This window comes from Cavia porcellus, unplaced genomic scaffold, assembly GCF_034190915.1.
Source record: "Cavia porcellus strain 051 isolate PalLab524CR breed Dunkin Hartley unplaced genomic scaffold, mCavPor4.1 scaffold_21, whole genome shotgun sequence".
NCBI classification, from domain to species: Eukaryota; Metazoa; Chordata; class Mammalia; order Rodentia; family Caviidae; genus Cavia; species Cavia porcellus.
The window spans coordinates 7,862,871-7,887,312 of record NW_026947504.1 but is presented as its reverse complement, the minus strand read 5'-3'; the positions used below and the strand labels follow the sequence as shown (position 1 = coordinate 7,887,312).

Genomic DNA, 24,442 nt, shown 5'->3' with positions numbered 1-24,442 from the left:
GAACCATAGTCTTGGGGTCAGTGCCATTGAACCAGGGAGGGAAGAAATCCAGGGTACAGGCTGACAAGCCACTGTACAGCCTCTGCAGGAAAAAAGCAAAGATGAAGGTGGGAGGACAGATAGATGACAGCTGGGGAAGCCAGACAGAGTGTCTGTGGTCAAAAGACCCAGTTGCTTATCCTTTTTCCTCCATGGGATCTGGAGCTAGTCAGGCCCCTTGCGCAGTGATCGGAAATAGTCCCTTATTGTCTTCTCCACGTTGGGCAAAGCATATGCCTGAGCTGCATAGATGCCAGTGCAGGTACCCACCGCAAAACCCAGTACTGCTGATGCCCTCAGTTTGGCCACCACATAGCCGGCCAGGAATCCCTTGAGGAATGGGGAGGACAAGAGTGAGCCATCCTGCAGAGGAAGACACAGAAACAAACTCAGGCAGGCTCTCTCCTTTCTCAACCCAAGAACTACTCAAGCTGGGCTCAGCAATTATATTACTTGCCCCTCCTCATTCTGGATAGCTGTGGCATTTTCACTCAAGATTTTCTCAAGTGTCTGGAGTGAGAAAAAGAACTCGGAGGAGAGCTGATAATGCAGTCTCAGAATCCTGGAGTCATGCTGGGTGTGGTGGCACACACCTGTAATCCCAACACTCAGGAGGCTGAGGCCGAACTGGTGAAAGTGCAAAGGCCAGACTGGGTCACACAGTGAGTTCAAGACCAGCCTGAACTACAGCAAGACCCTGTCTCAAAAAAGAAAAAAAAAAAAAAAATTTCTGGGGTGAGAAGGTTTCAACCTTAGAATTTACTGTTAAGAAGGCCAGAGATGCTCCTAGGAAGTATAGCCTCATTTCCTGAAGTCAGGTCCCCCACTTCTCACACTGCAGCCAAACTGACCTTTTTCCCCCATGTCATGCTTATAATGCTACCTGTGCATATGTTGTTCCATCTGCATGGAAAGTTTATTGTTGCCGTGCTGCTACACTGACTAATTCCTATCTTGGTTACACCCTACTTAAGATTTTAGTTCAAGTATTATGTTCTTAGGGAAATTTTCCTGGGGGTGACTAAGCACAAGCCCTCAGTACCCATCTGGTAAATAAATTGCTACCTCTTATTCAATATTCTCAAAGCAAGCTGGGCAATGAAACAAGGCAAGTAGCATGACAGCCCCTACCTGGCCTACACCAGTGTTGACTTCATCTTCCACTCGCTGCTGCAGGCGCTCCAGCTGGTTCTTGAGAAATGCCAGGTCCTTAAGTTTGGGCAGAGAATCCTAGAACAAAGGAGAGGATTGGTAAGCAGACTGACCCAGCCCTGGCCCTTGCTCATTTCCATGAGGCTGGGAGTTGAGAAGAGTGTGGGTCTGAGAAATATCTTCCTATAAACCTTTTTGAGATGGCAGTAGTAAAAGAAACAAAGCATTAAAGCACAGAATTCACATGGGGACCAAGGAGAGGATAACAAATGGAATTTGCATCTGTAATCTGTGATGATCTCTATAGAAGTTTCATACAACAAGTAGTGTGTAGGGAAGGTAATAGATACCTTCACTTAGGCTAGGAAACCTTCACTTAGGTCTGAGAAAAGCACTTCTGACGAACTATGAGCTCTCTGCAAATGACCATCAGACTATCCTGCCTGCTGCGTCCCAGGTCCTGATACAGGGACTGGAAGGAACTTAGTAAATGTGTGGGTGATTTGCTGGGATTCTAGATCAGGAATAATGGACTGAAGCAGTTCCCTAGACAAGTGCAGGTACCCTTGTTTCAGCTAGGGCTTTATCCCTTTATTCCCAAGGCCATCCCGAACTGAATGGGAGCAATTAGAAGTAACAAGGAATGACCTTCGGCAGAAGTGTGAATAAATGAGTGATTCTGATCGCATGTAAGTATGAACTTAAGAACAAGGGAGTGTTTGAATAAAGGTGGTATGAGTGTGCCTGTGGACTAGAAATGTTGCCTCTAGGTGATAAGCGTGAATGGTTGCGTGTGCGCTAGTAATTGGGCTCGTGATGGTTGCCAGAAGGGAACACCTGGGAAGCAATGCTCTGCACAGCCCGCCTCACCTAAAACAGACCTCACGCCACCCTTCACCAAAGTAGTCAATAGAGCCCAGGCAAATTAAGGGGTATCCCAACCCCTGAGTCATATTCCCAAACTAAAAAGTCCTCCTTGAAACTAAAAAGGCCGTGAAGTGTAAAAACCAACCCTGACATAAGTTCAACTCAGATTCACTCACCTTGTCATCCGCCATCTTCCCCGCCGAACTTGTTGCGCAGGCGCAGACCCACCTCCCTCCTGCCAAATGCCGCAGCCATCTTTACTGAGGGCGAAGGCACTTCCGGGGCATTTCGGGAAAGGGTGGGGTATTTTCCTAGCCACCAAGCACAAGCTGTCCTTTCATCCCCCCCACCCCCCTGCAGATAGTTTCACGTGACCTTCCTGTAGCTTTCTGGGCTGTGTGTGTGCGCGCGCAAATGATTCCGCGATGATCTCACTGGTGCGCGAGTGCGCGAGGTGCACGTTCGCTTTGCTGATTTTCCGCTGGCTGCTGAGCTCATAGCTGCGCGGTGGTGTCAGCGATTTGGTTGGCGTCTGTGCTGCTCCAATAGCCCCACGCACGGAAACACGCACCCACTCGAGGCTCCAGGCACCCCTCCCACCTTGGCAGGCGGTGCTGCTCAGGCCCGCCCCTTTCCGCGAGCCGGCCACTGTCCTACCCAGTGTTTGTGCGGCGCCAGTTGGCTTGGCGGTCTCCGGCGCAGAGAGGCTGGGCTTGCAAGCGCAGCAGCTCCTGAGGTCGCGCTGGGCAAAGAGTGCTGGCCGGCGGGGACGCGGCGGGGCAATGCTGGGCAAGGATTACATGCTGGCCATCATTCTGGTTAACTGCGACGGTGTGCACTGAAGGGCCTTATGGGAGGACTAGGGGTTGAGGGGAGATGCGGGAGAAAGGCTGCAGCTCCGGAGACTCAAAAACAGGGTAGGGGGTTCGTCTCCGTGTGAGGACAAGGGGACAAATAAGCCCTGATCTTGCAGTCTTTGAGATTGGGGAGCCTAAAGTTTTAGCCTAGGGGCTACACTTCTGAAATGGTGGGAGGATAATAACGAGGTGTTCTGAAATCATGAATAATATGCCCCTCCTCTGCAATGTCTTGTTCCTATAGATGACTTGTGGGGGGACCAGAGTCTGGAGGGGGAGCCAGGCCTGCCCCCTGGCTGGAGGAAGATTCGTGATGCTGCAGGTACTTACTATTGGCATGTACCCAGTGGTAGCACCCAGTGGCAGCGCCCAGCCTGGGAACTAGGAGATGCAGAGGACCCAGGCACGGTAGGTGAAGTGTAAGGAGCGGGACCTGAGCTCAGGTGTGGACCGAGGCCTCCTGCTATACTGACTAACTCCTACTCTGCAGGGCCAGAAGGGGGTTTGGGAACTGCGACCCCCCAAAGGAAGATCTTTCTCCAGCCTGGAGAGCTCGCTGGACCAGAGGTAACAGGAATGGCCCAAGCAAAATGAAAGGTTTGAGGTTCCATAACACTCAAAAAATGCAGCTCTGATCTGGGTGTGGCGGTGCACGCCTATAATCCCAGCACTATGAGGCAGAGGCAGGAGGATCACAAGTTTGAGGCTATCCTCGGCTACACAGTGAGTTCAAGGCCAGCGTGAACTGCATAGTGAAATCCTCTCAAAAAACAACAAATCACTGGACCTGCACTCTGTTTTTCAGCTCAGGTTCTGGATTCTCTCATTCTGGGCCCTGTTTTGTGCTTTTGGCTTTGTCCTACATTCTTGATTCTTATTTTTGGCCCTTGTTTTAAGTTCTTAGCTACATTCTTTTTTCCATATTGTAGTCCAGACCTTTCATATTCTAAACTTGGCCGTTGTCTTAGTTTCCGTGGAATATCCTATCCTGTGTTTTTGGGTCTCATCCAAGTTTTGGGCTCTTATCCATGTTTTGGATGTTGCTACACATTTGTAGCTTTTATGTCCCGGGGTCTGGGTCCTGTGTCCTGAAGTTTCCCTCAAATGTCAGGCCATATATTTACATAATTTAATATTTCCTGTGTTCTACCCTGCTCAGGTTTTATATTTGTGGAGTTATATTTTAGGTGATGTCCCAAGCCCTGTGCTGATTAAGTAACCTGAGCCTCACTCTTGCCCTTATTACAGAAAGTGTGGTTATCACAAGCTGTGTTCTCTATTCTAGTAATTCTCTGACCTGGTATGGTGAAGAATCCTATATCCAGAGTCTGGAGCCAGGGACTAAGGTAGTGATTTGGGGCTCAGGGCACTGGGGACCTAGAACATTGAGAAATTCCAGTGGAAATTCCAGTGGAAATTCCAGAGGGATGCAGCTGGGCTGAGCAGAGATCATCAGGGGTGGAGGGAGGGACTACCATTTGTATGGGTGGAGCCTTGGGCATTTGACAACCTGTTCCACCTGTACTCCTTCCTCTCCTTTTCCCCAACTGGTCAGTGTTTTGCAGTCCGCTCTTTGGGTTGGGTAGAGGTACCTGAAGAAGACCTGGCACCAGGGAAAAGTAGTATTGCAGTCAATAACTGTATCCAGCAGCTGGCCCAGACACGCAACCAGAGCCAGCCCCGAGATGGTGCTTGGGGTGAGGTGAGTTGTTTTGCCCCACATGGGGTTCAGTGTATGACCCAGCAGAGATAGTTGTCCCTGAACTGCCTATTCTCCATGACAGTCACCTTTATTCTGATCTCTGGGTGAACTTCTGTCCTCGGTAGGGCCAGGACATGCTGATGATTCTAAAGAAAGATGCCATGAGTCTGGTGAATCCCCTGGACCACAGTCTGATCCACTGTCAGCCTCTGGTGCACATCCGTGTATGGGGCGTGGGCAGCTCCAAGGGCCGGTGAGGACTTCTGTATCCCCCAAGGAAGAGCTGCTTCTCCCTCCCCTTGCAGGCTGTGATACCCACTGATGCTGATCCCTTGTACTTGAACCCCTGGACACAGATCCTGATATGAACCCAGCACTGCCTCCCCTGCCTGGTCCGGCCCTGATTGGGGAGGGTGGGCCCACCTCTGCAGGGACAGATAGGGGAGATGCTGAGAGACTGGGCTGATTCTCTCCTGTGCTCCCACATGCTTCTGGAACAGTGACAGGTATGTGACAACCTTGTACCTTGAACCCCAGCTCTGACTTCTCTACCCCATTCTTACCTTGTCCCTAGGTTGACATTAAAAGCCCCTTGTAGGCATTATAGGTTCCTGTCCCTAACCAAGTCTACTACAGCCCCATTTCTGCCTCTGCCAGGGACTTTGCTTTTGTGGCGGGTGACAAAGACAGCTGTATGCTCAAGTGTCACGTATTTCACTGTGATGTTCCTGCCAAGGCCATTGCAAGTGCTCTACATGGGCTTTGTGCCCAGGTAAGGGCCAGGGGTGGGGCAGGGAATGTGGGTATGGAGCTAGGAGTGAAGCTTCTGGGGTGGTTGACTCCCTCCCCCTCCCCTGGGCCTTATGCTGACCACATTGTTTTAGATCTTGTCAGAACGAGTTGGGACCAGTGGTGATGGTGCTTGCTGCTCCCCAGACCCCATCTCCCCTGAAGACCTTCCTCGACAAGGTGTGAGGAGGGAGTTGCTGCACTTGTAGCTGCTTTGGGGAAAGATGCGAATGATGGAGAGAGGTGTTTTCTGGTTATTTAAGACTTTCCTTGAGATATGTCTTATCCCAAGGATCTGAGCCAAGGGATTCCAAGCCCTGAATTAGAGGCATCCATTGGCTTTCCTCTAGTATAACAGTTCTGGCCTGGGTCTGGACCATTCAGAAGGTTGGGGAAACGGGGAACTGAGGGAGTTCCTGGCCAAAGTGGTGTGTATATTTCAGCGGAGCTGTTGGATGCGGTGAGCCAGGCTGCTCAGAAGTATGAGGCATTGTACATGGGGATCCTGCCAGTCACCAAAGCCATGGGTGAGAATGGGGGTGGGGGTGGGGCTGGATGGGCAGGATGACATAAATCAAGGGGAAGGTGGGTGAGGTGGGCTCAATCACCATTTGTCGGAGTCCTCCCATGGCTGTACACAGCCTTGGATGTACTGGCTTTCCCAATTTAGAATTCTAAGCCCAGTCTCTGTTATCCTCTTCCCATTCTTTCCAAATCCCAAGTCAGTAAGAGGGACCTCGATATTCTTTATAGACTCCTTTTTTTTTTAACCTTTGGGAGATACCACAGTGGGCATGTCCTTCCAGGCATGGATGTGCTGAACGAGGCCATTGGTACCCTCACCGCTCGGGGGGACCAGAACACCTGGGTTCCTGCCATGCTCAGTGTATCTGACTCTGTCATGACTGCACATCCTATTCAGGTACCACAAAACGATGAAGTTGGGGACTATGGAGGGTGATCTGGGATGCTGAGGGAGCCATTGCTGCTGGAAGAGTGGGTCCAGCCAGTGCTTGGACCACTAGTGACTAGGTATGATGTGGGCAGGCAGAAGCCAGTGCAGAAGAGGAGCCACTGTGGCAGTGCCCTGTGCGCCTTGTGACTTTTATTGGTGTTGGCCGTGACCCACACACATTTGGCCTCATTGCTGACCTTGGCCGTCAGAGCTTCCAATGTGCAGCCTTCTGGTGCCAGCCCCATGCTGGGGGACTCTCTGAAGCTGTGCAGGCTGCCTGTATGGTGAGTTAGGGGTGAGGGTAGGTGGGTGGGAGGGGTGGTATTGCTTTTCCGCTGCTCTGTACTAGGGACTGAGCTCAAGATCAGCAGGTTCTCTACAGACCACAAGTATTTTGGGCCTCATTCAGTTTTTAGTCAGTATGGTTATATCCTAATATTTAAAGGCCAGGACATTTTATATAATAATTGCTATGCCTGGTTTTCTGACAAGGTTTATATATACATTTCAGCATGCACATGCAGTTGTGAGGGGCTATGCCTATATGACTGGCATTATCTTTCCTGATTGTCTCATGAAGTTATTTCTTGACAGCTGTGATCATTTAAACATGTACTGCTTAAGAATTAGTTCATTTACTCATTAATCAAATAGGAGTACATACTATATGTACAATACTTTACTCTGGGAATTCAGCAATATAGAAGGTACAGCCTTTGCCTTTACAGAGCACTTAGGTTAAAGCAGAAACACACCAGGAAGTTGTACACCACCAGATGATGAAAGAGATGCCCTTTTAAGGGTCAGGAAGGCTACCTGTAAGAGGTGATAGAAAATTGAAAGGCCCCAAGAGAAAGGTAGCCAGGTGAAGGGGAGTAGGGTAAGCATGCCAAGCACAGCCGTGTGAGAGAGATGTTAGTGGATTAGTGTATCGGAAAGAATCTAGTGTGTGTGGTGTGTAGGGAAGATGTAATGAGAGTAGAAGGCAGAAACCTGGTAATGGAGAAGCTTATAGTCAGAGTGGTAAGTTCATTTTGTCCTGAGACATTAGAAGCCATTGAAGGATTTTGAGCAGGACAGTGAACTCGGGTTTGTGGATTAGGACAACCACTTAGGCTAGAGAAAGTGTGAAAGATTTTGAAGACATACAGATTAGAGGCAGGGAAGTAATTTAGGATCCCATTTGAGTAGTTCAAATGAGAGATAATTGGGGCAGATGTATTGCCTATTATATCTGCTTTGCCAGGGAACTAGTCCATTCTAGTGAGAGATGGAACAGAGGCAGCATAGTGGTAGATGAAGTTAAAGAGTATGTGCTACAATCAGATAGAACTATCTGTTTTATCTGTACAATCAGTTCTGATTGTTGAACTAGGTTTGAGTGACAAGTCTACTATTTTGTGGCTGTGACCTTGGGCAAATCTGTTTTCTCCGCATCTCAATACTCCCATTTTCAAACTGGGGATAATATCACCTTATAAATAACTGGATAAAGTTAAATTATTGTACAAAGGACAAAGTGTCTAACCCTCCTTAAGTGCTTAGTAAATGCAAAGTTCTGTAGTTTATGTGTTAAGCTGTCGAGGAATACTGTAGGGTCTGCTGATGTACCAACTGTCAGCCTTGTATCAGACAGAAACCTTGGCCAGCTTTCTGCACTGCAGAAGCTTTTGGAGAAGCCAGGGGTAGAGAGTAGCCAGATCCTCATGTTCCCCTTCTCCCTAGGTTCAGTACCAGAAGTGTCTTGTGGCCTCTGCAGCTCGAGGCAAGGCTTGGGGTGCCCAGGCCCGTGCCCGCCTTCGACTCAAGCGGACCAGCTCCATGGACTCCCCAGGAGGTCCCCTGCCTCTCCCCCTACTCAAAGGAGGGGTTGGGGGTGCAGGGGCAGCCCCTCGAAAGCGGGGTGTCTTCTCTTTTCTTGATGCCTTTAGGCTGAAACCCTCTCTCCTTCATATGCCCTAAAGTGATGTTAGCGGGCTGGTGAAGTAAGCTCTGAATCCATGTCCAATTCTATACCTCTCCATTCCCCAGGGGCCTCAGCCTCTCACCTATCTTCCTGCTCCTGCTCCTCATCCACTCATTATTTATTTCCCAATTTATTATTTATATCAATGACTGAGAGGACCTACACTACCACTTAGGCCCCTGGATGCCCTTTCCTTTCCTTGGGTCCTTGTGTTCCTTGCCCCATCCAGCCCTGGGCAGTTGGCTCTACCTCAGCAACACTTGATAGCAAATCAGTGCAAATAAAAATCCCTCAGTGACCTCACTAGGTGTGAGTATATTGGTCCTGGGATAGGGTTGGGGGCGAACAACCCATGTGAAAGATGTGTTTGGCTTTAGTGGCTGCCTGTAGGCACATGACAGTGTGGATGTGATGGAAGTCTAACCTCGTTTATTCAACATTTCTAAGGTCTCTGTGAGGCATTAAGCAAAGCATTGAGAAAGTACTTGAGAGGCCTATTACTGAAGAGGTGAACAGAAGACAAACGAGGTAGAAAATATGTAGGACAGCTAGAAAGTTTCAAAGGGTTGTGGGAGCTTGGGTGACACTTAACAGTGGCCTAAAGCATTACAGGAGACTTCCTGAAGAGCTGACATCTAAGTATTGAAGGAAGATGAGAACTTGTTAGCGAGCCTAGGGGACAGTGGACAGAGGTAAGGCTCCAGAAACCGGGGTTTACTAGATCACAGAGAAACATACACGGACCAGCTTTTTGGCTTGAATTTGCCCTTTAGGACAAATGTGATTGGAGCCTGAGATAGGGCTAGGGCTTTAGGTGCACGAGATCCTTGGAAAAACATACTCGCTTGGTGCCTTGTGACCATGACCCCATGGACTATTAGCTGAAGGAGATACCTAGCCCATAGGAAAGTGGTGCACAGTCTTGCTGACAGCGGCTGGTGCGAAGCACTGGCCAATCTCAAGGGCCCACAACCGCCGGCCGAGCGGCCGGCAGCAGAGCGGCCGCCCCGGAAGTGACACGCTGCCCCGCTGGCGGTGCGGAAGTGGAGATGGCGGAGCTTTACGTGAAGCCGGGTGAGAGCTCGGCCAGAGCGCGGCTGTCGGGGTGGGGGCGCGCAGTTTGTCTCCCTGAGCCCCAGTATAACCTTGGGCGGCGGAGTCCGGGTCTCGCTTTACATTTCCCCTCGTCTCTGCAGGCAACAAGGCGCGCGGCTGGAACGATCCGCCGCAGTTCTCTTACGGGCTGCAGACCCAGACTGGCGGACCCAAGCGCTCGCCGCTCACTAAGAGGGTCGCCGCCCCCCAGGATGGATCCCCTAGAGGTGCGTGGGGTCCCTGTGCGCGGAGGCCCGCGGAGGATAAGGCGGTTCCAGGGTCAGCTTATCCCCTGGGCGTTTTACTCCTCCCACGGCTCCATAAAGAGGTTGGGACCCTAGGAGCTTTTCCGAGTTTCCCTTCTGCTACGCAAGTCAGTAAGTGAAATTTTGATTAAAAAAGTACCCTATGTTTTCATCCTATGTGATCTCTGCGAGACTATCCCGAATTATGTTTACATTACTTTTTTTTCTCTTTCTTTCCTTTTTTTTTTTTTTTTTTTTTTTTTGGGCACCGGGCCTCGAACTCATAACCTCGCTCTTGCCAAGCAGATGCTAATGCCACTGAGTAAATTGCTGGCCCTACTTAAAATTTTTTATCTAATGTAGACCTCTTCTCAGAATCTCATGTGTTTATTTTTATGCCTTCACTTGGGTATTATAATAAGCACCTCATACTTAACGTGTCATTCGTTCATTCAATCAGTATTTTTTACTAAGCACTCATTAAGAGGGCAAACGAAACTGTAGGAAAGACAAATAGGCTGTGTTTTCATGAAGTCTATACTGTAGTGCTGAAGAATAAACTGGTAATAGATAAATTGGTAAGGACTTGAAGAGAAAACCGGGTGATGTGTTACTAGGTAACTAAATGAGCTAAGAGGCTGACATTTGACATCTGCATGATGAAATCAGCCATGCAACATCCCAGCACTCAGAGAAGGCTGAGGCAGGAGGAACACAAGTTTGAGTCTAGCCTGGGTAACAGAATGACTCTGAAATCCTATTTAAAAATAAAAAATTTAAAAAGGGCTGGGGCAGTGGTGGTGCTAGCCTGTAACCCTAGGATTCTGGGAGTCTTAGGAGGATTGCTGTGAGTTTGAAGTCAGCCTGGGCTACATGGTGGTTTAACAACAGTCAGATACAAAAAAAAAAAAAAAAAAAAAAAAAATATATATATATATATATATATATATATATATATATATATATGCTGGAGATATATGTAATTCAATGCCAAGATCCGAGGTTCAGAAACCACCCTCAGTCGGACTCAGGAGTATTTGAGGGATAAGAAACAGCTAGCCCAAGGCCCTCAGAAGACGTTTGGTCAGTTCAGAGACTGGTGGAATAGAATGGCTCAGTGTAATAAATTTTGCCAGGATAGAGTTGGAAGGCACTGAAAAGTTAAAGGCTGTGCCCCGCCCCCCTGAATTTCCCAGAACAGTAAGTGAGCTGAAGTCCTCAGGTTTCATTCTTTCAGCCTCCCTCTACCCTTTTCCTCTGCAGAGGAATGATACAGGGTAATGGTGGCAAACCTACGGGTATGTGCTGCAGCAGACTGTATCACTTCTGAAAGCTGTAAGAGGTTCACCTTCACTGATATAGGGCATAGTTTTTAACTTTAACGTAACTCTGCTGTTATGTTGGTCTAGATTATTACTGTTTGGGGGACTGTCTGTATTGTGTAGGCTCTTGAGCAGAAACCCTGACCTCTACTTAGTAGCACCTACCCAGAAGTGTCCAAGCAGCCCCTGAAGCAAAATCTCCCCAGTTTAAACTGGAGATTTACATCTTTGAAAAATCCCAGTGAGAAGCAGGATGTAGTTTAGTAGTAGGGCCCTTTCTCTATTACTCTGTATAAGGACATGTGTCTGATTCCCAGCATTTGGGGAAAAACAAGATTTTTTGTGAAGAAATGGAAAGATAAATCAAGAAATTATTGTGTTAATATGGCAAGGTTTAATGATTTCACAAGGATAGTAGTTATAGGAGTGGTAGGGATTGGACGATGGATATGTTGTGGAGAAAGGAATGATAGAGGAGTAGTCAGTATTTCATTTTTTTCTGATAAAAGATTGCGGGACAGTTTTTTTTTTTTTTTTTTTTTTTTTTTTTTAGGGAAAGGAAAGAGGCTTATGGTTTGGATCATGTTAAGGCTATCTTTGGGAGAAGTCTAGGCCAGAGTTAGAAAAATAGCCACATGCATATGGATATTTGATGTCACAGGCTTGAATAAGGTTACATAAAGTGTGGATAGAGGCGTAATGGGGATCCAAGACAAGTCCTACGCCTTTCCAGCATTTCAAGGTTATCGAGGGAAGGAATCAACACAGAAGACTGAAAAGTAGCCAGAGAAGAACATGAGAGAGTAAAAATAACTCAGAAGTGAAGAATGCTGCTGGGAGGTCAAGCAAGATTAAGGGACCATTAAATCTGGTAAACACTGCAATTGTTAAGGTGACCTTAACAAGAGCGGTCTCTGGATTTGGTAAAACCAAACTCAGCTGCAATGGCCTGAAGATAATATGAAAAAAACCAGAGTAATTATAGACAGTTCAATCAAGAAATTATGTTAAGTAGAGTATATGAAAGAATGTGAAGTAAGAGTATTATTTTGGGCAGTACTGTGTATACTACAGCATGTTTATATGTTGATGAGTAATTCAGTAGAACCAAAATTGATGATGCAGGAGAAAAGGGATAATGGCAGGAGGGAGGTCTAAAGATATGAGAGGCTGGCTTGCAGACTACAGCTGGTGAGATGGTTTTGATAGCAGCAGGAACTTTTCATCTAATACAGGAGGAAGAAAGTAGCTACAGATGCATGTAGGTGGGTTAGTAGAACCAGTGGAGGGAAGATGAGAGAGTTCCTGTTTGATGACCAGTATTTTCTCAATGAAAAATGAGGCAGTGTCAGATGTGTAAAGACTGTAGAGAAAGGCAAAAGATGAAAAAATAATTTTGAAGGCTGGGAAGATGAAGCAGTGTTGCGCACCTTTTAAAATCTGTGGCCATGGAAAGTATTAAATTAGTGTAACAGCATGGTTCTGTTTCTCCTCATAAATACAAGCACTGGTTTTAGCATTAGAATGGAGGAAGGAGGGAGGAAGAGAGTTTTATAAGGGAGCTGTTGTGGTACAAGCCTGTAATCCCAGCACTTTGGATATTAGGCAGGACATCACAACAAGTTTGAAGCTAGACCAGGCTATTGTCCATGACCAGCCTGAACTACACTGCAAGAGCCTGTCTCAGAGAGAAAATATTTATAAGGGACCAATTTTTAATTCCCCACAATATCTGAATAGTTGAGCTGGAAAGCTGGAAAGCAGGATATAGTGCTGTGAGCAAAACAAAGGGGAATGAACAGATGGGACAGAATGATCATGGATTAACAGTGGTCCGTAGCCCAGAGGCTAAATTATTAGATGCATTAATTAATCCTTGTAGATGATGATGCCTAAAAGTTCTTGCCTTTCCTCTTCTAGTCTTTCTCAGGCACTGAAATCAGGAACTAAGTCATCTAGACTCCTCTTCCTCACTCCCAACCACCATGTCCTGGGTACTACACCTCCTCCTACATAGCATTCCAGACAACTCCATTTCCAATCCTCCTTCATCTTACTCTATGTCGGCATTCCCATTAACTGTCTGCTGTGCCTGCCTCTGTGTGTGTTGTGTTGTGTGTGTGTGTGATGCTGGGGATCAAACCCAGGGCCTTGTGCAAGGAAAGAACTCTACCATTGAGCCAAATCCCAGTCTCCATTCTTCACCTGTTAATCAGTTTTTCTCAGAGCATCCATCTTACTAAGCAAGTCTGGCCACATTACTCCTTGCTTTTATAAAGCTGTGGTGGCTTCTCAGGACTGTTTAGTTTAGGACCAGACAACTCAGTATCAGGATTCTGTCATTAATCTCTCCAGTAACAGCTCATATTACTTTCTTCAGTGCTGATAATTTCCAGCCACAGACCTTGTTTCTCCCCTTCAACAAGACTGTTCATGCCTTTTGAGCATTGCTCTTAGCTCTACATAGTACTACTTCTTTAATCTCTTCATAGCTGCATTTATTATATTCCTTACTTCTCAATAAAAACTGCAAACTTTTGAGTATTTTTTGCAACACAGTATCTATCAGCTGCACCTATATTCATAATAGTTACTATAATCTTGTGAATGTCATAACTAGGTATAATACTCCATTTACCTTAGAGGAACCCAAGTTTAGAGGTTAGAAGTAACTTGGTGATCATAGATCACAGAACTGAGGTAAGCTTACCAAGCTTTCCTTGAATAGTTGATATAGGTCCCTATATTCCTCTTTATCACATACTCTGTAGTGTATAATTTGGTAATTTTCTCGTGGTATTTTTTTTCCCCCTTTCCAACTAGATCATAAATTCCTGAGGTCAGTAAATAAACCAGTCTTGGTACATGGCAAACTATTTAATAGGGACTTTATATAATTTTTTTCTTTTGTAGTACTTGGGCTTAAGCCTAGTGTCTTCACACTCAGCCCTTTTTTTTAGTGTGTGACTGGGTCTCACTAGGTTGCCCAGACTGGATTCAAATTTGTGATCCTTCTAGAATACTGGGACTACAAATTTGTGCTACTATACTTAGATTTCCCCCACCTAGTCCTGGGAAGTTAAACCTAGAACTTTTTATATGCTAGAAAAACACTTTACCACCTAGCTGTATCCCTAGGCTTTCTATTTTTTTGAGGGGGTCCAGGGTCCGTCTTGCCAAGTTGCCCAGGCTCTCCTTGAACTTGTGATCACCATTTATTTCATTCCTCAGCCTCTTAAATAGTTGGAATTATAGGTCGGTATCATCGTACCCAGCTTTTATACACATTTCTGAATGAGTTGTCTCATCGACTTTCTTAGAAGTGAGTTTAGAATAGTTTCTTATCTATTAAGCCATGTCGCTTGATTCTGCTTTACCTTTTCAGTTGCTACCTCAGAGACCTCTGGGCCCCCTCCAATGGGGCCTCCACTTCCTTCAAGTAAGGCTCCCCGGCTCCCGCCTGTGGGGAGCTGCCCTGCCTCCAGTGTGGAACCCATGGGCTTCCCAGACATTGAATCTGAGGCTTTGATAGAGGATGTGTTGAGACCTTTGGAACAAGCTTTGGAGGACTGCCGTGGCCATACAAGGGTAAGCCCTGGCACTCCAAGGGTGGAAAAGAATCCTATCCACAGCCAAATGCAGCTGTGTCTGCCCAAGGAAGACCTTCTGGGCAATGGCTCCTAATTGTTTAACAGTTATAGGCCCCTTCAGAATCTGTTAAGGTTTACCCAGGAAAATGAAAACAAGATTTAAAGAGAGTTCACAGAACTTCTCAGTCATAATGGCTTATGGAAGAACAGAATTCGGCTCTCATTAGTAAAAATAGCAGCTAATTTTTTGTATCTCCAAGTCATTCAGAGCACACAATTCCAACTGGGCTCAGAGAATTTATGTTGCGCTCAGTTAGAGAAAGAGTAACCTACCTTCCTAGTGTTTTCTAAGCTCTCTGGAAACAGGAGATCAAGGAAAGGGGAAGTAACGTGATAATTTTACCTTTCTGATTTTTTTTTTGTACCAGGGATAGAACTCATGACCTCACACTTGCCAGGCAGGCACTTATGCCGCTGAGCTATATACCTGGCTTACCTTTTTGATTCTTGTTTTCTTATCTGTGAAATAGCATGATAATCTTCTAAGAAGTCTCTGAGATTTAAAAATTCTAGCCATATCTGCATTTTTTCTTGGGAGGAGATCCATAAACTTCATCAGGTTTTCAGTGGGGACTTCTAACTTTTACGTAAAGAATCAGAACTCTAGCATAGAAGTCTAGGCCTGAGAAAGTAGGTGCTTCCTAAAAGGTGCTGACTTTCCATCTCTCTGCTGGGCCGGCAGCACTGAGTGAAGGGGCTTCTGTCTCTCAGAAACAGGTATGTGATGACATCAGCCGACGCCTGGCCCTGCTTCAGGAACAATGGGCAGGAGGAAAGTTGTCAATTCCTGTAAAGAAGAGGATGGCGATACTGGTGCAAGGTATGGGTGGGTTGCTTAATATACTGGATGTCCCTTGTGCCGCCATAGTTGGCTGAGCTGAACAGGTACTGCAACTGTAACTTACTGGGAGGAGAGGCATGGAAGCTGCTGCCTCTTTTATCCCAGTCTGGTTGCTCACGTTCTCTCTCCTCAGAGCTTTTAAATCATCGGTGGGATGCAGCAGATGATATCCATCGCTCACTCATGGTTGACCACGTGACTGAGGTCAGTCAGTGGATGGTGGGAGTTAAACGATTAATTGCAGAAAAAAGGAGTCTATCTTCAGTGGAAGAGACAAATGAAGAGAAATCTGAAGCAGCAGCTGAGATCCAGACCATACCAGGCTTTCAGGAGGCTCAATAATCCTGGAGATTCCCCAGACTCACACAATCTGCTAGGCCTTGGTGAGAGAGGTCTTCTCTCAGTTGGCTCCCTTTTACTACCAGAGACACTATCCCATTGGGTCTGGGCTGCAGAGGGGTCACTTGTAACTATAACATGTGTATTTTAATAAAAAACCATCTTGGTGGTGGGCAGTGGGCAGGAAACTGGTGCCTTCTGATGCTAATGGTCCCATACTCTGGTTTTCTGTACTCCCGCCTCCATTCATTGTAAGCCTTGCTGTGCTTGGCCAGACTGCCATTGGCAACTTTTCCCAAAATTAAACTGAAGAGCATATTTGTTGCTATGTGGAACACCCCTATCTTTAGATGATTTCATCTCAACATGAGAACAAACTGAGACAGCACAGGGAGATTTTGCCCTGAAGAAAAGTACTTCTGTTTGATTTTTTTTTGTACCAGGATCAAACTCACAACCTTGCACTTACCAGGCTAGCGCTTAAGCCACTGAGCTAAATCCCCAGCTCCTGTTTGATTTTTGTTTTGTCTTTGAAGACAGTCTCACTATGTAATTCAGGCAGGCCTTAAAGTCAATGATTCTCCTGCATCAGCCTCCTTCGTACTGGGATTACAGGCATATGCCACTATACTTAGCCAAGACTCCTTTTTGTACTGTATCATCTTTGATGTATACAGATGCTAGAAAGTAAAATTAAGAGTGAAATATCTGCTGTATAAGTTTTTTTAAGATAGGATTTCACTGTACAGTTCAGGCTGGCCTTGAACTCACTATGTAGCCCAGGTTGGCCTCACAGTTGCAGTTATCCTCCTGCCTCAGCCTCCCAAGTACTGGGGTTACAGACATGTACTACCATGCCTGGTGCCTGCTGTATAAATTGAAAGAGAAAAATACCAGATTATTTCAATTGGAATCATAACTGACTCACCAAGCAAGCTGCTAATTTTAAGTGCCAGTGTGAGCACTAATGTCACAACTCTGTGACTATGGCTTGGCAAGAGGGGGTTGTCGTGGTAGATATGCTGTGAGAAGGGAGGGTACAGGCTTTTCAGTGTTGGAATGGGAATTGGCACCTACTGCAAAGGCAGAAAAGGGGAAAGTCAGAGTTCCATAGGCTAGGGATGCCTCTCCTGCTTAAGAATGTATAGAGTCCTGCTTAAGAATGTAAAGAAGTGCGGCCACAGGGAGGCCTAATGCCAGGAAGGCTGCTTCCTTAGAAGACTGGAACAATAACTAGAAGTGCAGGTTGTTGATGTTTAGGGTTTGGCAATTCCTGTAGCTTGCCTTAGGGTGTAACTGCTGCTGAAAGTGATCCCAGTGGGAACTGTGAACAGATCTGGGGCCTATTAACTAGCACTGCTGGGGCCCTCAGCTTTGTGGCTGAAGTGAGATCAGTATTGAGAACAATGGAGCCAAGACATTTCTTTGAATGTTTACTAAGCAGCCCAAAAGTGACACACTCTCTCCCCCAGTCCCAGCTCTGAGCACGGAGGACTGGAGGTTGGGATGAGTATCTATAGACCAAAGAGAGCTAAGGGCCTGGCAAGTTGCCTGCTCCTATCCCTGGTCTAGCTGCCTCAGAACTAAAGGAGGCCCAGAACCAAGTCACCCTTTCCCTATTAGATGAGGCAAGCTGGCTTTTGAATACCCTAGGAAGAGGTGGTGGCAGCAGCAGCAGCATGAGAGATCCCTCTATGGATAACTCCATTCACGGGGTCATCTGTACAGAGTTAGATGTCCATTTCAAACTGTGCATCATCTGGAGAAAGAAAAGGTAAAACTAGTTGCTGGACTGAAGGACTGCAAGCACAGTATCTGTGCAGAAACTCCTGCAATGGAGCTCCCATTCCACAAGGACGTTTAAACCCAAGGGCTAGGCATTTCTTAATTTTAGTTATGGCTTTCCTTACCGGGTATCTCTTGCTCTGTCTCCTTCTGTTCCTTCAGCAACTCCAGCTTGGAGGGTGGAACAGTTGGAATTGTTACACCGGGAATCTGAGGAAGGCAGCAGGGGGGTGTCCGAGCAATGGGTGAGTTCTTGCATTCCAGCAGGAACTTTCTGTCGTAGATGATCCTGGTGCCTGTTGAGTGGTAGGGGCTTATGTAAGGGTCAGGAAATAGGATATACAGGTGACCAGGGTCCTAGACAGAGCCTTTTAGGGGCTGGCAGGTTACATCACATTGACCTGTGTTTCAAAAGACACTTGCTTTGCAGCCCAGCCAGGATCTTAACAAGAATCTTACAAGCCTATACAGCACTGACAGAATTCCAGGTGTAACTAGGTATCTAAGCACCATAAAGCAAGTGGGACATTGTAGCTAGTTCAGGCAGTTTCAGGTCTTGTTTCTTACAGGAGCACTAAACTCAGCTCAGGTATTTAAGGCTGCACCTCTAATGCTCTGGAGCTTCCTTGCTTTGGGTCACAAGGCCTTGCTTCCAGCCTCAGATCAGAAAGTCAAATAGTTGTGAGGCGTTTCGTGCAGTGTTGCCAGCTAGGCTCTTATCTCCTGCAGGGAGAAGCCATGCCCCTGCTTACCTTGTGAAACACTGGGACACACTGTTCTAATTCTAACCCCTCCCAAGTCCTATAAGCCTCAGCCTAGCCCAAGAGGAACTTGGCCAGCCTGGTGACCTCAAAGCGCACCTCCTCCCCACCCACGTGGCAGGAACCCGGGTCGCGAGCCCAGCAGCTCATGATTCTAGGCTGCTGGCCCAACCAAATAGCCACGGGGCGGCCACACACACCGAAAGCCCATTTTCCCTTCCCTCAACTGCTCAAATGGCTTCTTCACAAGACCTTGGGCTTTTGAGGGCTCGTTCAGGCCAAAGCTCCTACTCCCAAGACAATACAGGAGGAGGAACAAGCGTTTGCAAGGCGTCCAGAACCCAAGCCACAGTAAGGAATTATAGCCTAGTCACCCAGAAGATAGACTCAAGGCACTGTTGTACCACTTTCAGGTTTTTGGGAACTGTTTTAGGCTTTGGACATCCTCCCCAAAGCTACAAGCTCCACAGCAGCCTCCGAACTAGTCCAAGACCCACAACTCGCCACCCCGACTAGTAACAGCACACCGGCACTCTCGCCAGTACTCCGCTGACCCTGGCCCCGCCCGCTGACCTCCTGGGGTCGTGGCGTACAGCGTGCCTCCAGGCGTAGTGCAGTAACAGTCTGGCAGCGGGTCCCGGCCGCTAGGAATGGGGCAGCTCGTGGACGTGGACATTGCAAGCGAGAGGAGCAGGAAGGTAACCGACAGCTGCTTCAGTCGTGGAGCGCTGCTTTACCAGAGTCTCAGGCTACTCAACCGACCACGTGCAGCAGAAGGCAACAACACTATGACAATGACGTCACGCCCGGGGCGGGTCAACCGCCGTCACTCAATAGGGCAGCCCCGCCTACTAGCAAGTAAGCCCCAGGTCTACGGAAGAGCATGAAAAAAAGTGCCAGGCACTGCACCGGCCTTCAGTTCTTCCTGGGCCGACACCTGACCGCTGCCTCTGATGGCTATAACAGCTCAACTGATTACTGTTTGCACGTTGGTCCCGGGATAAGCCGACCTTGCTGCGCTATATTAATTCACACATTCCTTCAACAGTTTGGTACACTTAAGCATTATCAGTTGACAACGAAGCAAATAAACCGATAGAGGTAAGTCTCTGCTTCAGAGTCCCACACCTTGCAGGAGAAAAAGCTGAGATTCCAGAGACTGGATCCTTCAGCAGAGATAGGCTGCCTCCTCTAAACAACTGGGCCTCGGAGTATAGCTCAGTGGTAGAGCACTTGTCTAGCATGTGCCAGATTCTGTGTTCTATCCCCATCACTTCTGAGCACCTCAAAAAACAGAGTTGCAATACATTATGAAAAGTATTTTGATGACCTTAAGCATAGCTGGAAGGTCACAGAGTACAAAAAAAGGTGGTACTTGAATTAAAGGATGACTAAAAGCAGAGGGACAGGGGAAGCTGCAGCTGATTGAAGCACCATGAGTGAGGAGGGCTGCCCTTTGATCTACCAAGGCAAATTAAAGCAGTACAGGATTGGTGAGGAGACTTGGTCTTTTATAGAAAGGAAGGTCAAAAACTATTGCTTGGGGGGGGGGAATGTAGGCAAAGTGACATGATAGACTAGAGAAAGAATTAACTACGTAGTACCCCACTGAAAATCTTTATTTCACCCAGTGGTCCTTTGTGGATTCCTCAAAACCAGCAGCCCCCTCCCATATCCAAATTAAATATACACCACCTGCATGTGTGCATTCATTGTCAATATAACCTCAGCGCACTGGCTTTGTCAGGTTTTCTCTTTGTTCTGATTTTCTTGATCTTTTAAGCAAAAAACTGTGTTTTATGAATTACTGCTTCTCAAATTTTAATGTGCACATAAATTTCCTAGCAATCTCTTTAAATGATAATTCTGATACAGGTCTGGGGTGAAAGTCATGATTTTGTTTTTGGTTTTATTGAAACATGTCTCACTATGTAATTCAGGTTGGCCTGATCTCCTGCCTCAGTCTTCCCAGATTACAGCATTCTCCCCTGCACCCAGCTGAGATTCAGGATTTTTAAATACAATCTCTGGTAGCAGATGCCACAGGTCCTCAGAATCACATTTTAGATAGCAATGGTATGTATATTTTATTGTTCCGAAAAAGGTATTTAAACCTCTTACAAAGTGGTGTGGGCCTAACTGAAGTGTATTAACATGCTGGAGGGTAAGGACTGGAAGCGGAGAGTCCTCTGATATTGTTACCTTTAAGCAAAGCAAGGAAGTAGTCTGATGAGGTGGAGAGTTGGGGATATGAGAAAAACACAGGGGCAACAGGAATGTAGATAACAGGATGAATCAGATACACAGAGGTAAATAGCAAAGTGATTTATTAAAGGGCTGTAGTGGCAAACCTGTGACATCCATGCCGCAGCAGAGTGTTTGTTATCATTTAAAGCTTTAATTTTGCCATCACTGTCCTAGGAATTCCCAATCTTTTTCCCTGAGAATCTTTGTAGTTACAACATTAATATAGGGCTTGAGGCATAGCTTAGTGATAAAGTGCTTGCCTTTACTGGTTCACAGTACCACAAAAATTTGGGAAATGTGGGAAATAGGGAGGGCAAGAAGAGGGATTATCATAATGGGGACTGAATAATGGGTGTGGAATGCCCAGATGCGTACAGTAGGGAACTAGATAATACTGGCCTAAATGAAACTCAGGGGAAAAACTCTGGGGTAGATTTGAATGGAATAAAATCCAAGAGTATGAGATGAGATTACCTGGGAAGAAGGTACAGTGGAAGAGAGACTTGAGCACATTAATATTTACTGAAGTTAAGGATTTGCTAAAATAGACCCAGAAAGAATAGTTAGAAACAGAAATAAGAGGTTTTCAAGAAGGATCCATGTGGGAGTAAAGCCTGCCTTTTATGAGTCTCTACTACAAAACAACAGTAGCAGTTACTGCTGTTACTACTATAATGAATATTGCTTGCAGCAAACTTTTTTGGAGATAATAGAGTAAGGGCCAAGGAACATGAAAATAAGTATTTGAGAGAGAAAGCCAGATTCATCATCCATGCAACGTAGATGAAGGAATAAGTTTAGCTCAGAATAACACTAAAATCCCATTAGATATAAAAGCTTAAAAAAATACATCTATACATAGCCTTGCTTCATCTCTGCTACCAGGCAAATTGTTTTGGATTCATAAACCATCAAGATAAAACAAGTAAAAAGGAACCACAAGGTAGATTTTCAGTCTGATTATCTGATTTATGCTCTTTTTCCAAAATAGGCCTCAAAGCCCAGGCCTATGTCCTCTATTGGAAGTGCTCTTAGCACACTGAGGATTTTGACACTTAATATACCTTTTTGTCTCATTCATTTCCTACAGGAGGGTGAAGGCGAAGCTATCTGCCTCTTGGCAAATAACAAATCATTAAGGGTGAATAGAAAATACGGTAGTGTTATCAGAGCCTAGGACAGGGTTCACTGGGAAGCCATATGACCAACCATACTTCTTGATAGAAGTGCTTTGCACTAGTCAGAGGACGAGAAGTTCAGAAGCGGTCTTCCTCTAGTTTGCCTCTTCCTGGGTTGACAATGCGGTTCAAAGGCCTTCCAACAGTTGGACAGAACCATGCACACCAAGTATTCTCTATTTGGCTTGAAACTATCATAGGACCTGTTTTTCCCCTACGCAAGATAATTCAAACTAAAGAGGGTCTCTTTGTGCATGAGGCTGGGAGTTAGAAGGATTTGGCCAGAATCTACACAAGCAGATTGAAACCATAGTTTCAAGTCCTGAGATTTCTTACCTTTGGTTAGGAGAAGCCACCATTGGTTGTCCAGCTCTTTTCTTCGGTCTGGTTAGCTGGGGTGATGGGATTTCCCCTTTGAGACCAGGGACTGAAGAAAGCAGACTGGCCTATAAAAGGGCAAGTCAGCACACTGTAGCCACAACAGGTTTAAAGCATCTTAAAATATCAGTAATTTTATTGGTGGAATTTTATTACATTGAGGACTCCCTGAATCAGTGGATCCAGAAAACTTGATGATAGTTTTATTCCTTAAAGGACTCTTATTCTCAGGGGGTCTGACCTGTGCCTTGGCAGGATGGTTAATGACTTGAGGGCTCACTACAGATGTACAAGGTTTTCTTCTGCCTCCACTAAAATCTCAAAATCAGTTCCGGTTTTCAAAATAGCAGGCTACTGAATCCACATCAGAACCAAACCATAGCACTGTAAACAATCTAATGGATTCTAGTACTATACCATATATGCTCATTCATAAGGAAAAAGAAGAAAATCTGTGTTAGAACTAGAAAACTCTTTTAAGTGAATCCCAGAAGGATAGAATGACTTGCCTAAAATCATACAGCTTCAAGTGGAAGAAATGAAAATAAAGTTTAGGCTTCTGACTCTTATTCTGCTATACCCATTCTGCCTCCCTCACCCCAAAAACCCCTGTATATTTTGAAAGTAATTAAGTTCTTACCTGAGCTAGGTTTTATCCAATGTTCAGGTTGGTAAAATAGCAGTAAAGTAATGCCAGGAAGAGGCAGGCAGAGGAAGAAGAGATTATAGCAGGCAAAATGGGATTGGGAGTAGGCTACCAGGATCCAAACAGAAAGAAAGGAAGGTGGTGCGCGTAAGCGGGAAGGGAGGAGGGCACCCTAAAGAACTTATTTCACTGCGTAACTCCGCTTTCTGCCTAAGTCTTCTAGGGGTTTCTCCTCCTTTTTTCCTGATCTGAGAAACAAATTTCTTGCTCTGTTATCCTCCAGGTACAGAATATAGCTTTAAGGATTCCTTCAGACAATTCAAACGTATTACAGATAGTTACGCTACAACAATACTTACCCTTTTGTCCCTCCGAGTGATTTTGCTTAATGTTATCACTCACTAGTGTATATTTCAAGGATAGTTTCATTCGCTTCACTAGTTTTAAGTGATTATTTTTGTTAAATGTAAGTGAAAATATAGACATGTAGTGATCCAAAGGGTCTTTATTCCTCCCAAGGGTCAAGGAAGCCTCTTGAAAACATTTAATGTGGTTCTTGATCACTACAAATTCAACACCAGTGATACTTCCCAAACCCATTGAAAATAGAAAATAAGAAATTAGTTTAGGGAATGTTTATGTTAACAGAGAACAAATATGTCTGATCTGGTGCTTGCTTTAGAACTTGAACAGAGAAGATTAAAAATTAAAAATTCTTGTTGGAGTGAGGGTAGAGAACTGCCACCGCTTGTATAGTTCTGTTTCTATTTATTTATTTATTATTTATTTTTGTATCCTTGTTATTATTTATTTTTGTATCCTTCTGTCAGCCTCAAATCTTTTATTTTCTTCTTTAACACTGTCTATACATAAGACCAGGAAATTCAACTATATTAAAATCCAAACAGGTTGATGACTATACTTTCAGGGGGGTAGTTTTTCCTTCTCTATTGCATCAGCTTCTTGGCATAGTCTTTGTTTAGCCAACCCATTCCAGTGTTCCTGTGGTTAGTTTGTTAAACATATTGGCTTTTCATACTTGGGACCATGGAACTAAGCCCAGAATTAGTCATATATTTATAAACATTACTAAGAAGATTCAACAATATAACAGAGAAATAGGAGTCATGCCCTTCTTATGTCCCAATTCAAAATTTAAAATGCCTTTAACTAAATACATCTTTTAGATATTAAAAAAGGAAGCACAAAAAGAACCTGAAGTTCGTAATTTTAGTGTTCTTAAATTTATCCAGTATTCACTGATTTAAATCCAAAAGGTTTTTTTTTTTTTTTCCCTCTTTCTTTTTTTTTCTCTTTTTTCCCCATTGCAGAACTTGGGATTGAACCAGGCCTTACACATACTAGGCAAGTCTTCTGTCACTAAACTATATCCCCAACCCAAAAGTCCTTATAAACAACTCATGACTCATAGGAGTGAAATCTAATGGTAGCATCTGCTACAGTCAGATAAGACAATCACCAAGGCTTAGAGTTTCCAGTGTATAAAATGAGAAGACAAGAAAGAAACGAGGAATATTAACATAGAATAAATAAAATTTTACAAAAGTACTTTTTCAAGGCAGTATAAGAATGGGCTCTAAAGTGTAAAAAAGTGTAAAATGTGAGAA

The 24,442-nt window shown here is 45.4% G+C and overlaps 4 protein-coding genes across 10 annotated transcripts in view; 2 read left to right on the top strand and 2 right to left on the bottom strand.

The window, feature by feature from the left end:
- Positions 1 to 181: 181 nt before the first annotated feature.
- LOC111753713 (SLC35A4 upstream open reading frame protein) lies at positions 182 to 2,826 on the bottom strand. The gene is made up of 3 exons (XM_023560553.2): positions 2,235 to 2,826; positions 1,171 to 1,269; positions 182 to 402 (listed from the first exon to the last, which is right to left on the bottom strand). The coding sequence occupies exons 1-3, from the start codon at positions 2,247 to 2,249 to the stop codon at positions 205 to 207; spliced, it is 312 nt and encodes a 103-aa protein (XP_023416321.1). The 5' UTR covers positions 2,250 to 2,826; the 3' UTR covers positions 182 to 204.
- Positions 2,826 to 8,630, top strand: Apbb3 (amyloid beta precursor protein binding family B member 3). The gene is made up of 13 exons (XM_005006953.4): positions 2,826 to 2,889; positions 3,160 to 3,323; positions 3,406 to 3,482; positions 4,201 to 4,261; positions 4,471 to 4,617; positions 4,743 to 4,870; positions 5,118 to 5,123; positions 5,275 to 5,389; positions 5,502 to 5,586; positions 5,850 to 5,933; positions 6,213 to 6,328; positions 6,454 to 6,645; positions 8,087 to 8,630. Exons 1-13 carry the CDS (start codon positions 2,841 to 2,843, stop codon positions 8,321 to 8,323), a joined length of 1,461 nt encoding a protein of 486 aa, XP_005007010.1. The 5' UTR covers positions 2,826 to 2,840; the 3' UTR covers positions 8,324 to 8,630.
- A 177-nt stretch (positions 8,631 to 8,807) lies between these two features.
- Sra1 (steroid receptor RNA activator 1) lies at positions 8,808 to 16,154 on the top strand. Of its 2 annotated transcripts, none has more exons than XM_063232225.1 (5): positions 8,808 to 9,401; positions 9,524 to 9,799; positions 14,375 to 14,577; positions 15,351 to 15,459; positions 15,614 to 16,154. In XM_063232225.1, the coding sequence occupies exons 1-5, from the start codon at positions 9,377 to 9,379 to the stop codon at positions 15,820 to 15,822; spliced, it is 822 nt and encodes a 273-aa protein (XP_063088295.1). In that variant the 5' UTR covers positions 8,808 to 9,376; the 3' UTR covers positions 15,823 to 16,154. The 2 variants fall into 2 exon arrangements, with proteins under 2 accessions (XP_063088295.1, XP_023416276.2); XM_023560508.2 differs by having other exon boundaries at positions 9,238 to 9,401; positions 9,524 to 9,649.
- Positions 16,155 to 17,239: 1,085 nt separating this feature from the next.
- Ankhd1 (ankyrin repeat and KH domain containing 1) overlaps positions 17,240 to 24,442 on the bottom strand; it is a 125,268-nt gene continuing 118,065 nt past the window's right edge. For all 6 annotated transcript variants that reach the window (XM_063232209.1, XM_063232210.1, XM_063232212.1 and 3 more), the window contains 3 exons: positions 22,127 to 22,236; positions 17,730 to 17,900; positions 17,240 to 17,578 (listed from right to left, as the gene is read on the bottom strand). In XM_063232209.1, coding sequence (XP_063088279.1) covers positions 17,575 to 17,578; positions 17,730 to 17,900; positions 22,127 to 22,236 — 285 coding nt within the window. In that variant the 3' untranslated portion in view covers positions 17,240 to 17,574. The remainder of the gene's footprint in view (positions 17,579 to 17,729; positions 17,901 to 22,126; positions 22,237 to 24,442) is intronic.